The sequence below is a fragment of the Heptranchias perlo genome, chromosome 10 (assembly GCF_035084215.1).
Source record: "Heptranchias perlo isolate sHepPer1 chromosome 10, sHepPer1.hap1, whole genome shotgun sequence".
Lineage (NCBI taxonomy): Eukaryota > Metazoa > Chordata > Chondrichthyes > Hexanchiformes > Hexanchidae > Heptranchias > Heptranchias perlo.
Window position 1 is genome coordinate 47,636,562 of NC_090334.1, and position 14,464 is coordinate 47,651,025.

The window sequence follows — 14,464 nt, forward strand, 5'->3', positions numbered from 1 at the left end:
CAACCTCTCTTGCCCAGAAAGTGAACAATTAAAAGTGTGAAGTTTCATTCCTTCAGGTTGTGAATTTTGTTGGAGATTTTTCTAAGTAATGCTTTAGGATAAGGGCATTGTTGGACCTTATCCCAAGCGATTCCTTTAATTGATTTGGTCTCAATTGTTCATCTTTAATAGTGCCATGTAAATCTTTTTGAATTAGATTTTAGAAACATTGAAAATCAAAGTTGTTTTGTTATTAGTAATAATTTTTTTAGGTTTTCTGCTCTTTTTTCTATAAATCAGTTTTAAAGACTTCAGTGACATTGATCCAGTAAAATTTCAGAATAAGACGAATGGGATCACTCCAAGGCGATGGCTCTTGCTTTGCAATCCAGCACTTGCGGCACTTATAGCTGAGGTACGTAGGGTACTGTCCAGCAACTACGGGGATAAAATTCAACTTCGGCTGGGCGCAAGAAGACGATAGCAGATTAGCCACCCTTTATATACCACACCCAATTTTCCTTTCCACTGAAGTTAATTGAAAGGAAAATCAGATTGGGTATATAATGGGCAGCCGATATGGTACCGCCCGTTTTGTACGCCCGCCGAAGTTGAATTTTATCCGTTATGTTTTCAATTTTGCCGCTTTTTTTTACTAGACTCCGAATATGTTTCTCCACTCAGTATTTGCTCTCTAACTGCATCATCAATAACACTATGTGGCTTGAGTAGAAAATCAGTTAACATAACACCTCAATGGGTACGGTAGCATTGTTGTAATGTTACTGAACTAGTAATCTAGGGAATACCAGTTCAAATCCTGCCATGGCAGTTCAAGAATTTGAATTTGGGAAATAAAAAACTGGTACCAGCAAAAGTCACCATGAAGCTGTCGGATTGTCGTAAAAACCCAAAGTCGGGAGAGCTGTCACACAGACTAGTCGAACAACAGTCTGACATAGTCATGCTCATTCATACCTACCAGCTAACATCCCAGGCTCTTCCAGTGCCATTCCTGGGTATCTCCTGAGCCACCAGTGGGGGCACAGTGGTATAGAGTTAGGGTGGAGTGGCCGCCAACATTGACGCTAGACCCATAGGCAAGGAAACCTCCATCAAAGAGGACTATAGTCAATCAATGACCATGTCTTATGCTCAGAAGTCTCAGACACAACTGTCAATCCAACCCACTGGCCAGATTCTTTGATCAGTGTCAAGTTGGCTTGGATCTACCTCTGTAGACATGTCTGAACAAAAGGTCTTAATACAGAGAACCGCAATTCCCTTATTAATATTAAACGGATGGCCCAATCTTTGACAATGGCAAGAAAGTCTATGATTGTGGCTCCATCCATTTAAACAATTAATACCCTACTGTGCTTTCCCTAACATTTTGCACCTTGTAAAACCTCCACGGTCAGCCTGTTTAGTCTCTGAGTTTTCCTTTGAAAAACACCCTGTGTGCCTGTGAGATTTTAACCACTCACATGCTGATTTAGTAATAACGTATACAAGTTAAGAATTCGGCACAGACAAAAATCAATTATTTGTCACAGTTATGATAAAGTAAACAGTGATAGATTTTTTCCTCAGATCGGCAAGACAGTTACAAGAGGACGCAAAATCACAAAAAGAATGAAGGGGGAGTTTAGAAAGAATTTCTTTACACAGAGGATCATTAGAATTTGAATTCTGCCACAAATCATTGTTGAAGAACAATCAACACATTCTTTTAATAGTGAATTAAATTATTGCTTGAAAAATAGAAATATTAAAGGGTGTGGGATTAGATTAGGTAACTCATGAAGAAAAGCATTGACGCAGACTTGTTGGGCCAAATAACCTGTTTCTATACTATAACATTCTGTGATTCCAAATCTTTGACAAGAGTTTGCTGTGTGTTGGTTTTCACTGTGCTGATTAGCACCTCAGCCTGGCAGTGGTCAGATATGATGGTGTTGGATCTGAAAAGAGCCCAAAATCTACCATCAGTAACTGAAAGCACAAGCTGTATCCTACATTGTAAAAGTATATGCTCCAGTTAACATAAATTTTTGTTACTCACCACAATCTGGCAATACTTGTTTGCCAACCTGTCCTCCTGTTCATGGTCAGCACAGGTGAAGTCCAATCCAGCAACAACCTGTGCCAAGGCATTGGTACAGAATTGTGTTAAAATATGACTATGTCACATTCTTATGTCTCAATTCCACGTCCAGTCATTTGGCCCGTTGGAATCGTCTAGTAGCACCAGCAGCATTGGAGGATTCAGACATTTAATTTGGCCTTTCTTTGTTGGAGTTTTGAGTCCACAATGCTGGGTAGAGTTCAGCTTTCTTGGCCCAACATTTATCTACATCTTGGTCTCTCATAGTCTTTGTCTTTTATGTAGAACAGACTAAAACTTTCCAGCAATGTCAGCAGCTCTTTTTGGTTTGTAGCGTAAAAGCTAGAGGAAAAAGCCATTTCAAACATATTTTAGCTAAATTAGTGATGGAGCATAGTAATCAGATGTGATCATCTTGGTGGTAGAAAACCTATATTCTGAGTGAGGGGGGTTTCTATAAGATCCTTCTCTACTTTGTGGCCATCTTTATAACAAGCACCCTTTGAAAGTATATGGAAGACTGCTTCTTAGATTAACTCACATATCTCCACCAAACATTATTGCTTGGACTTGACCTGATTTTGACAAGTCAATGCTAGTAGCTATAGTCTCTTGTCTCCCACAGGGGGCCCTTCTTCCTCCTCCCAAGTCACTACTTGTTCTGTCCTGTTCAAAATGTGGAGGATGCCAAGAACCAACAAGGAATGTTTATCTACTTTATAGGAAGATTTTCATACTTCAATAGACATTCCCTTTGGATGTTACCCCTCATGGGAGAATCTAAAACTAGGGGGCATAGTCTCAGAATAAGGGGTCGCCCGTTTAAGACGGAAATGAGGAGGAATTTCTTCTCCCAGAGGGTCGTGAATCTTTGGAATTCTTTACCCCAAAAAGCTGTGGAGGCTGAGTCATTGAATACATTCAAGGTTGAGTTAGACAAATTTTTGATCAGCAAGGGAGTCAAAGGATATGGGGAAAGGGCGGGAAAGTGGAGTTGGGGTAAAAATCAGATCAGGCATGATCTCATTAAATGGCGGAGCAGGCTCGATGGGCCGAATGGCTTACTCCTGCTCCTATCTCTTATGATCCTATAGGAATAAAAGCTCCACGGGAAAAGTGATCTAACCGTAGCTAATTAGAGAAGTTGAGGATAATATTAGATTAAAAGAAAAGGCTTACAATGTTGCCAAAAAGAATATAAACCTGAGGATTGGGAGGGTTTTAGAAATCAGCAAAAGATAATCAAGAAATTGATAAAGGGGGAGAAAATTGAATATGAGAGTAGACCAGCAAGAAATATAAAAACAGATTGTAAGAGCTTCTACAAGTATGTAAAAAGAAAGAGATTAGCAAAAGTAAACATGGGTCCCTTAGAGGCAGAGACAGAAGAAATTATAATGGGGAATAAGGAAATGGCAGAGATGTTAAACAAATATTTTGTATCTGTCTTCACAATAGAAGAAACAAAAAACACACTGGAAATAGTGGGAAACCAAGGGTCCAATGAAAGTAATTAAGATTAACAAAGAAAAAGTACTGGAGAAATTAATGGGACTAAAAGCCAACAAATCCCCTGGACCTGATGGCCTACATCCTAGGGTTTCAAAAGAGGTGGCTGCAGAGATAGTGGATGCATTGGTTTTGATCTTCTAGAATTTCCTAGATTCCAGAATGATTCCCGTGGATTGGAATATAGCAAATGTAACCCCGCTATTCAAGAAAGGAGGGAGAAAGAAAACAGGGAACTATAGGCCAGTTAGCCTGACATCAGTAGTCTTGAAAATGTTCAAATCGATTATTAAGGACATGGTAAGGGCACATAGAAAATCATAATATTATTAGGCAGTATCAACACTGTTTTATGAAAGGGAAATGGTATTTGACAAATCTGTTAGAGTTTTTTGTGGATGTAACTAGCAGGGTAGATAAGGGGGAACCAGTGAATGTAGAACATACGAATTAAGAGCAGGAGGAGGTCATTCGGCCCCTTGAGCCTGCTCTGCCATTTGATAAAATCAGGGCTGTTCTGATTGTGACCTCAACCCTACTTTCCCATCTACCTACTATAACCTTTGACTCCCTTATTAATCAGGAATCTATCTAACTCAGCCTTAAAAATATTCAATGACACTGCCTCCACCGCTCTTTGGGGAAGGGAGTTCCACAGACTCACGACCCTCTGAGAGAAAAAATTTCTCCACATCTCCGTCTTAAATGGGAGACCCCTTATTTTTAGTCTCTCCCACAAGGGGAAACATCCTCTCAGTATCTACCCCTTCAAGTCCCCTCAGAATCTTATATGTTTCAATAAGATCACCTCTCATTCTTCTCAACTCCAGTGTATACAGGCCCAACTTGTCCAACCTTTCCTCATAAGATAACCCCCTCATCCCAGGAATCAGTCGAGTGAACCTTCTCTGAACCGCCTCCAAAGCAATTATGTCTTTTCTTAAATAAGGAGACCACAACTGCACACAGTATTCTTGATGTGGTCTCACCAATGCCCTGTACAACTGTAGCAAAACATCTCTACTTTTATATTCCATTCCCCTAGCAATAAATGACAACATTCCATTTGCCTTCCTAATCACTTGCTGGACCTGCATACTAACTTTCTGTGATTCATGTACTAGGAGTATATTTGGATTTTCAAAAGGCATTCGATAAGGTGCCTCACAAGAGGATGTTACACAAAATTAGGGCTGATGGGATTGGGGGTAATATATTAGCATGGATTGAGGATTGGTTAATGGACAGAAAATAGAGCGTAGGAACAAAGGGGTCATTTTCAGGTTGGCAAGTTGTAACTAGTGGGGTGCCGCAATATCAGTGCTTGGGCCTCAGCTGTTTACAATATAGATCAATGACTTAGATGAGGAGACCGAGTGTAATGTATCCAAGTTTGATGACAATACAAAACTAGGTAGGAAAGTAAGCTCTGAGGAGGATGCAAAGAGGCTGCAAAGGGATATAGGCAGGTTAAGTGAGTGGGTGAGGTGGTGGCAGATGGAGTATATAATGTTGGGAAATGTGAAATTATCCACTTTGGTAGGAAGAATAGAAAAGCAGAATATTTTTTAGAAGGTGAGAGACAAAGCAATGTTGGTATTCAGAGGGATTTGGGTGTCCTTGTACACACATCACAGAAAGTTAACATGCAGGTACGGCAATCAATTAGGAAGGCAAATGTTATGTTAGCCTTTATTGCAAGGGGGTTGGAGTTTAAGAGTAAGGAGGTCTTGCTACAATTATATAGGGCTCTGGCAATACCACACCTGGAGTACTGTGTACAGTTTTGGTCTCCTTACCTAAGGAAGGATATACTTGCCTTAGAGGGGTGCAAAGAAGGTTCACTAGATTGATTCCTGGGATGAGAAGTTTGTCCAATGAGGAGAGATTGAGTAGAATGGGCCTATATTCTCTGGAGTTCAGAAGAATGAGAGGTGATCTCATTAAAACGTATAAAATTCTGAGAGGGCTTGACAGGGTAGACGCTGAGAGGCTGTTTCCCCTGGCTGGAGAGTCTAGAACTAGGGGTCATAGTCTCAAGATAAGGGATCGGCCATTTAAGACCAAGATGAGGAAAAATTTCTTCACTCAGAGGGTTGTAAATCTTTGGAATTCTTTACCCCAGAGGGCTGTGAATGCTCAGTGGTTGATTATATTCAAGGCTGAGAGCGATAGATTTTTGGACACTAAGGGAATCAAGAGATACGGGAATCGGATGGGAAATGGGAGTTGAGGTCAAACATCAGCTATGACCTTATTGAATGGCGGAGCAGGCTCGAGGGGCTGTATGGCCTATTCCTGCTCCTGTTTCCTATTTCTTATTAAATCATAGGTGTCTTCCATATGCTGAATTCCGATCTAACTACCTTCTCAAGCCATTGTAGGGAGTAACTCAGGACAACACTTAGCCATGCTATTATGCAACAAAGAGTCAAAATGAACTAACTCCTCAGGGGAGCCGTTGCAACTTTTTTATGGGGAATGGATGGGATAGCATAAAAATCATCTTAAATGGATATTGGGAGTGACTTTGCATTGTAGAATGGCATCAAGCGTCTTCATTCATGCAGTGTGGAAGATGCTTTTATTTTAAAGAACAAAGATCCTACAATGTAGATAATTTTTCTTTTTGGGAACTCTGCTGCCAGCAAAATGTTATCTTTAAAGGTTATTTTAGATTTGTTTTGATAGAGAATTTGGGGTTAGAGGTTGCCTGTAATTGTGGTTTTGAAAACCTAAATTAAACAACTTTTTTCACAAAAATAACTGGAATTGCAAACTCACGAACTAGATTCTTATTTTCCTAATGTGTAGTTTGTAGCTTTGTCCAAAAACTTTTGAGCCATATCCGTCCTCTAATATAATTTTGTGTGTGTGCTGCTTAAACCAGGGCGACCTCATACCTGTATAGTTTAAAACAAAGCAACCACTTTGGATAAATTGTAATGTGGCTTTATTGGAGAAAGAAAATGTAAATGTGTTATAACCTTAGAAACAAGATATTAACCTTCTCTAATGCCTTATAGAAAATAGGAGGCGACTATATTAAAGAACTGAGCCAGTTACAGAAGCTGCATGCCTTTGTGAATAATGACCAATTCATTCGTGATGTTGCATCGGTGAAACAGGTATAGCATCTTAAATGATGTAAATTCTGTATACTGTAAAACTAGTTGTGGGTACAGAAATGGTTCTCATTTTTTTCTCCTACTGTGTCAACAGGAGAATAAAGCCAAACTTGCTTATATGCTAGAAAAAGAGTATAGGATCCGGATCAACGTAACTTCCATATTTGATGTGCATGTGAAACGAATCCATGAGTACAAACGGCAACTCATGAACTGCCTTTACATCATTGTTATGTACAACCGTAAGTCCCAATTCACTAAACCCAGTTTATTTTTTATGACGTGTATTTTTATTGTTGCGACATCAGTTGCAGGTTCCAGTGTTGTAGAAACCACACTGTTTCCATGAACAGGTCCATCATGTTGGAAATATTCTTGTTGTTATCTCCATGTAATTATGAAGAGGGTATCCTTCTTCATTTAAGCATCTTCCACACACCATAAGAAAGTCTAGTTTGATGGTTCTATTAAAACTAGGGGTTTAAATCTCGTTTCCCCTGTTTTTCGGGCACGAAACAGGTGCAAAACATTCCAATGTCTTACACAGATAGTACACCGCCGAAACACACTGGAAGTGCATTGATCACCATATTGGTGTGTATACAAAAGCATTATATTATAGTATGCACAATGTAATTTTCTGAGACCCATAGTACCAGTCATATATATTGAATGGAAACTTAAATCCTTTCAACCTATCCTTGTGAAAGTAACTGCCACATGGATGTACAGTTCTTGAATTTAACTGTGATGTGTTTCTATATTTACATTATTAACACTAGTTTACATTTTGTGTAAGGAATTCGAAATGATCCAAACAAGAAATTTGTTCCAAGAACTGTTATGATTGGCGGAAAGGTAAGATTTCTTTTCTTTCCTATTTATCTGCAACCCCCACCCACCCCCAACCAAGCAGTGACTCAGGTTGTGCGCAATACATTGCCCAAATTGCCATTCTTCATATATAAATCAGACGGTGAGCTTTGGCAAGCTACTCCAGAGATTTAAGCGCAAGTTGGATGGCACTTCTGCGCAGTACTGAGGAAGTGCTGCACTTTGTCAGAGATGCCTTATTTCAGATGCGATATTAAACCAAGTAGGACATAAAAGATCCTATTTGAACAAGAGCAGGGAAGTTCTTCCAGTGTTCTAGCCAATATTTATCCTGAAACCAACATCACTAAAACATCAGATTATCTGGTCATTTATCTCATTGCTTGTGGGGCCTTGCTTTGTGCAAATTGGCTGCCTTGTTTCCCTACAGAACAATAGTGATTACATTTCAGAAGTACTTCATTGGTTGTGAAGTGCTTTGGGATGACCTGCAGACGTGAAAGGCGCTATATAAATGCAAGTTCTGTCTTTTCTTTATTCCTCTATGGTAGGCAGTACAGCTCAGCACAATCCTGTTCTCATCCAACATCCAGAAAGGTCCACTTTCCGACAAGGGTCACTGGATAACAATCAGGAGCAGGAACCTTGCTGATACTCCCCTCCCCAACCCAGAATTCCAGATATGCATGACTCAGTCCACACTAGACAGTGAATTTAAAATGAATGAGGGTAAAATTATCAGATAGTTGGAGAAACTTACTGCAGAAAATGCATATTCTTCTTTAAGAATCCTCCACACACTGTCGTTTAATTGGTTCTGGGGAAACCGCATGTCTATCTCACCCATTAAAACATCATCATAGTATTGCATAGGGATGCCGACACTTCTTTGAATTAGCACCCATTTTGGGATGTTAAACAGATAAAATGTGTTCTTAAGGGCTGAAGCCACAAATTCGCCACACACAAAAAAATGCACCTGGCGGAAGGGTTGAGAACCAGAGGACACAGATTTAAGATGATTGGCAAAAAAACCAAAGGCGACATGAGGAAAAACATTTTTACATGGTGAGTAGATCTGGAATGCGCTGCCTGAAAGGGTGGTGGAAGCAGATTCAATCGTGGCTTTCAAAAAGGAACTGGATAAATACTTGAAGGGAAAAAATTTGCAGGGCTACAGGGGAATGGGACTAACTGGATTGCTCTTACAAAGAGCCGGCACGTGCTCGATGGGCCGAATGGCCTCCTGTGCTGTAACCATTCTATGATTCTGCATCCCCCTCCCAAAAACGCGAGTTTTTTTTTTAAGGTCTGCCAGATGCCCACTCCACCACATTTAACCCTTTCATTCCAGTTCCAAATCCACCTTAATTAATTACACCACTATATTTGCTGCAGGGTTACCACAGCGAGGAGGTTGTATCGTGTGCTGCTACTGAAGGTTATTGTTTCTTTGCCTGTAGATTCTATGTAATTCTACGCATAGCAATCATACTAATACTTTGGGAGTTGAGTCAGGATTTTTGTTATTACTTTTACTCAGCTCTGCTCAAAGTACTGCTTTGTACTCTAGACAATACAAAGAGGATGAAGACATGGAAGAGACTGCTGGAAGCTCTTGGAGGCACTGTAGGTACCTCTTCCCTCTTAGGCACCAGTAAAACCCAACCCAGCCATCCATCATTCAACCTCATCTCACTTAGGGAACATTTTGTAGGAGTAGTAGATTAAAATTAGAGTAAGTAGGGCTGGCACAGAGGGGAATTATTGTGTTAGAAAGGGACAATTGATTTTATTGGCACTCCCTGGAGAATGCTGTTGTTTAAAATTAAGACAGCTTGATCACTTAGAGCTGTAAGTTCAATCTTTTGTATGCTTTCAAATTTTGAGAATTGGATGTTGTCTTATGAAAGACCTTGGCAGAAGTCTTGAACCTGAGGGACTTTGTGAGGGTGTGTGAGGGAAAAGAGGCAGATGTATAGTGACTTTATTTGATGAGTGAATCTTTATTTGTTGAAAGTTCTGCGCTTTCAGTTGTGCTTTCCTTACTCTGGTGGCTGACTGCTGACTCTTCTGTTCCACTTATTGTTCGTCTTGTGCACGTTCCTCGTGTTGTGAGGATGCCTAAGTAAAACATTCTTGTCTGTAGACCCTGGTGAGTGAATGTCTAAGTGTAGGGAAGACGTATCTACGATGATGCCCAACTCTAAGTTCTGGGCACTGCACCTCAGGAAGGATATATTGGCCTCGGAGGGGGTGCAGGGCAGATTCACCAGAATGATACTGGGGCTAAAAGTTTTAAATTATGAGGATAGGTTGCATAAACTAGACTTGTATTCCCTTGAATATAGACGATTAATGGGTGATCTAATTGAGGTGTTTAAGATGATTAAAGGTTTTGATAAGGTTGATAGAGAGAAACTATTTCCTCTGGTGGAGGAGTCCAGAAAAAGGGGACATAACCTTAAAATTAGTGCTAGGCCATAATGTCTGATGTCTGAAAGCACTTCTTCACACAAAGGACAGTGGAAATCTGGAACTCTCTCCCCAAAAAGCTGTTGAGGCTAGGTCAGTTGAAAATTTCAAAACTGAGATCTATAGATTTTTGTTAGGCAAGGATATTAACGGATACGGAATCAAGGCGGGTAGATGGAGTTAAGATACAGATCAGCTATGATCTAATTGAATGGCAGAACCAGCTCGCCTGACTGAATGGCCTACTCCTATGTTCCTAAGAGCTTCCAACCTAGTCTCTTCCATGTCTTCTTCTTCCTCTTCTTCGTAACATTAAAATAAAGGTATTCCCATTGAGAAATTCATGTCTAGAGTGCAAAGCAGTACTTTGAGCAGAGCTAAGTGAAAGTAACAGCAAAAGCCCTGACTCACCCTCCAAAGTACTAAAATGATTTATACGCAGGTAAAGAAACATTAACCTTCAGTGGCAACACAGAAAATGGCCCGTCAGTGTAGTATCTGCCTCAGGGATACCTTGCAGCAACTCTCACCACTACTTGAATTGTTTGGGCCTGAATTGGAGGGAAATGGGTTGGAGGGATTAGCCACACCTCCTTGACCCTATTTAAATGTGGCAGAATGGGTTTCTGGTGGGCCTTAAAGGGAACTGGCAGTTTTTTTAGGAGGATTGAGGTGCAGCTTTATTATCGTGGTAGCTTTTAAGAATGCATTTCCTCTGTTTACTGCTCCACTTCCATGTCAAAGCAGGCAGTAATTCAGAGGAAAATCCAGGCCTATTGTTCTTTGAGCCAGTGTGAAGTCATGACATTGCATATGTAATACCTTCCATGCCCATATACTATATAAAGAACATGTAGCTTTGGTTTCTTTTGTCATTTCTGTGAAACATTCACACATTTTGGTCCTGAAAAATTATATTTTCAGGAAGAGTTTTAAGTACTGCATTGACTGTAGCTGATATTTGTTGTCAAAATATGATGCAAATTAATCCACTATTTTCTCTGGTTTTCAACCCATACATGCCAGTATTGCCTTCAATGGATTTTGGCCATAATAGAAAAGAAAATTCAACATCTATTCCATGACAGTCAGCACTGGTTGTTGCTAGTGTATAATCAGCGCTGCCCAATCCTGCGTGCACCATTTCCAGCTTCTCAAGTCCATTGCACAAAATTGGCACCAGATCATTTCATGCTAAAGATTAAGAGTCCATCTAAGCACTACAGGCCTTCAAAAGTCCATGATTACAAGTTTGGCATCAGTGTAGTGATTCTGCACCACACAATGAGTAGGTCTGCCACTGGCCAAGGCCAATGACTTCTATGCAGGAGAGAGGAGTTGTCACTGAGATATGTTCTGGTCACAGCCTTAGCAGTGCCAAAGTGACTATCCTGGTCCATCCCTAGCTGGAACTAATGTGGATATGCTGGCATTGTTCTGTACCAAGACTTTTAAGAGGAAAAATCCTGCCACAGCATTGGCTTACACTGAGGCATCTTCCCTTGCCCAGTGCAGGAGATGGGTTGGTCCATTACCGACTTTGAAGGGGCCTCGGTCTACTTCAGTTGGTTCCACCTGTCTCCATAAAGTTTGGGTGCAGCCTGCTTTCAGGGCTCAAGTCGTTACCCTATAATCTTCCCTACTGAATAGTGATGTTCAGAGAGTTCGAGGTCTTTGTTGCTCGTTGGTTGCAGATCTTAACCTCTCCCTTCTGAGGGAACCCTTTTTTCATTCATTACAGCTCCTGGTAAATGTTAAGTTATTCAGGGCTTCCTCACCCAGGAAAGCAAGTTTTCTCCTTTGGCATCCCTTCCTAACTGGCAAGGGCTTATGTTTCTTTCCCCTCACTGTTTCGAACCACAATTTTATTGTATCACTGATTCATGAACCTGCAGAGTCCATTAGCAGCCTCAAATCTATAGCTAGTGCTCTTTACAGTACAACCTATTAGCCCAACTTGAAGTAATTGTTCTGTCCACCATTTTCTTAGTGGGAGTTGTGAATGTAACCAGGAAGAGGAAGAGTCCTTCTTTCCCCGTACCCCACCCCCCACCATGGCTATCACTGAGCAACCACTGGATCAGTTGCTTGACTTTTTGGCGTTTTCAGTTCCAGAATGCTCCCAGGCCGGATTTGTATCTTTTTCTCCAGATATTTTTGTGACAATCCAACATTTCAGTGTTTGATTTATTTTCATTCAAAACTATTGAACTGTACCATTCGGAAACTGATTTTGTGTCATGGAGATATCAAACAAAATTTAAAATATATATTGTAACTGTATAGATCCGTTCCTTTAGTTGAATATCCTCTATGTGGACCTGAGGTAAAGAGTTTTCATGGAATTAATACTTATGTCTTTGGTCATCACAATTACTACTATTTCTGATTTTAAAAAATACATTGGACTTTGTGATGATTCAAATTTTACCAATGTTTATTTTTTAAGTTTAAACATCCTTTTCTCCTAGGCTGCTCCTGGCTATCATATGGCTAAGTTGATTATTAAACTCATCACATCTGTGGCACATGTAGTAAACAATGACCCTATAATTGGTGACAAGTTGAAGGTCATTTTCCTGGAAAACTACAGAGTCTCACTGGCTGAAAAAGGTATTGCTATATTGCAAAAAGACATTTTCATTCTATCATTTGTTAACCTTTTCAGGAGTATGGTAGTATTTTTTACACTTCATCAAAAGGTAGTAACTGCTAGATTTCCCATAGAATTGATCACTGATAATTTTTTTAAGGAATGATAAATTGAGCATATAAATAAAGACAAAGTGGAGGCGGACTTGAGGGGAGAGACCAAGGGCCCCACATTGAGTCAAGGTGAGTTGATACAGCCACACCATCACCTTAATAGGATAGCTTTCAAAAACTTTTTTTCTTTCTTTCCTCTCCTCTCTCATTCCATCTCCCTCCATTCTTCTTTTCATATCGCTGTCTCACTTCTCTTCCTCTTTACATTTTTGTTGTTCTTACAATTTTATGGATAAATTTAAAGTTTTTATGTGAATTATTTGAGTTTTAGTGTGTCTCTTTTACGAATTTTATTTCTTTTAGATATACAAGGGTTGATTTTCCACGTGCATACCTCCGGTTCATGATTTCCTGTCCTTTTGTTTTAATGAAAGAAAAAACACGAGCTGGTGATATGAAGTTTCCCAATGAGATTTCCTAGTGTGCACCTGAAGTGGCAAAGCAGAAAATCTCTCCTATTTAGTCAACTGAGTAAGGAATCAATATAGCCATTCAAAGATGTCAGAAAAACTGCATGAGTGGTTTGGTTGCATTCATGATAGTTGCTAATCTTTGATTAGGTTTCCATTGCTTCTGAGTGAATGCAAATATCTATAAAATGTAGTGACTTTTTTTACATATAGTGGTTTTTGATTGGTTGGTTTTTTTTGATCAATGGAACATTCAAACAAATCAGGATTTTTTTTGTCCTATGGAAATTTTTGACATATTTTTCCCTTAGATGCACAAGATATGAGATTCATAATTCTGTAGATAGATGTATTTATATCTCGTAAAATAGTTCTGATCAAACATTGCAAACATATCCTTCCAGTCAACCTGTATGATTACTTTGCATATATAGCCTGTCTTTTGCAGACACAATGGGCTCGATTTTGAAAGGGCGGAGGGATGGCGGGGGTGGGGGGAGGGTCAATAGACGCACGGGTAACCCGATTAATAAAATCTTACCATTTCCCACGTGATCACGAGTTAATTGGTGGCCCTTAACATGGCTTCCGGGTTTGCCATCCGAAAGGTGCACAGGGGGCAGACTGCGCTCCCAAATGACAGGCTGTCAGCTGGAGTGGCTCTATTTATAGGGCCATTGCTCCAAAAGCTTTTGCTGCAGCAAACCCCAAAAAACACAATGGAGCAGCATAGGGGCAAGGCTGCACCAAGATTTAGTGATGCCTCACTGCAGCAGCTACTGGCCGGGGTGAGGAGGAGGAGGGAAGTGTTTTACCCCGCGGACGGAAGGAAGTGCCCTGCCTCTGTCACCAAGAAGGCCTGGCTCGAGGTGGCAGAGGAGGTCACCAGCACCAGCAACATCTTCCGCACCTGTGTCCAGTGCAGAAAGTGCTTCAATGACCTAACTAGGTCAGCAAAAGTGAGTACACTTATTGATTCTCCTGCATTCCATATTCCACATCACCTTGCCCACCCCCCAACAACTGATTCTGCACTGCCAAGACTACTCCATCACATCACTCCTCACACCCACTTAAGGTTCATCCTCAACTTGCTTGCACTTCCTCACCACTTCCTCACCTCCCCATTAGTCACCCCATCATTACCACTCACCCCAGTCCTCATCCAATGTGATAGCTCTGTCTCATACTCACCCTCTGATGCATCTCTTTCACGGTCAGCCAAACCCAAAACAATGCATTCATCGGCTAGCCAC

General features: G+C 40.5%; 1 protein-coding gene across 3 annotated transcripts in view; it reads left to right on the forward strand.

Annotated features, from left to right (window-relative positions):
- Positions 1 to 14,464, forward strand: part of pygl (phosphorylase, glycogen, liver) — a 155,373-nt gene that overhangs the window by 108,446 nt on the left and 32,463 nt on the right. For all 3 annotated transcript variants that reach the window (XM_067991011.1, XM_067991012.1, XM_067991013.1), the window contains 5 exons: positions 280 to 394; positions 6,622 to 6,723; positions 6,818 to 6,965; positions 7,523 to 7,581; positions 12,504 to 12,645. In XM_067991011.1, coding sequence (XP_067847112.1) covers positions 280 to 394; positions 6,622 to 6,723; positions 6,818 to 6,965; positions 7,523 to 7,581; positions 12,504 to 12,645 — 566 coding nt within the window. The remainder of the gene's footprint in view (positions 1 to 279; positions 395 to 6,621; positions 6,724 to 6,817; positions 6,966 to 7,522; positions 7,582 to 12,503; positions 12,646 to 14,464) is intronic.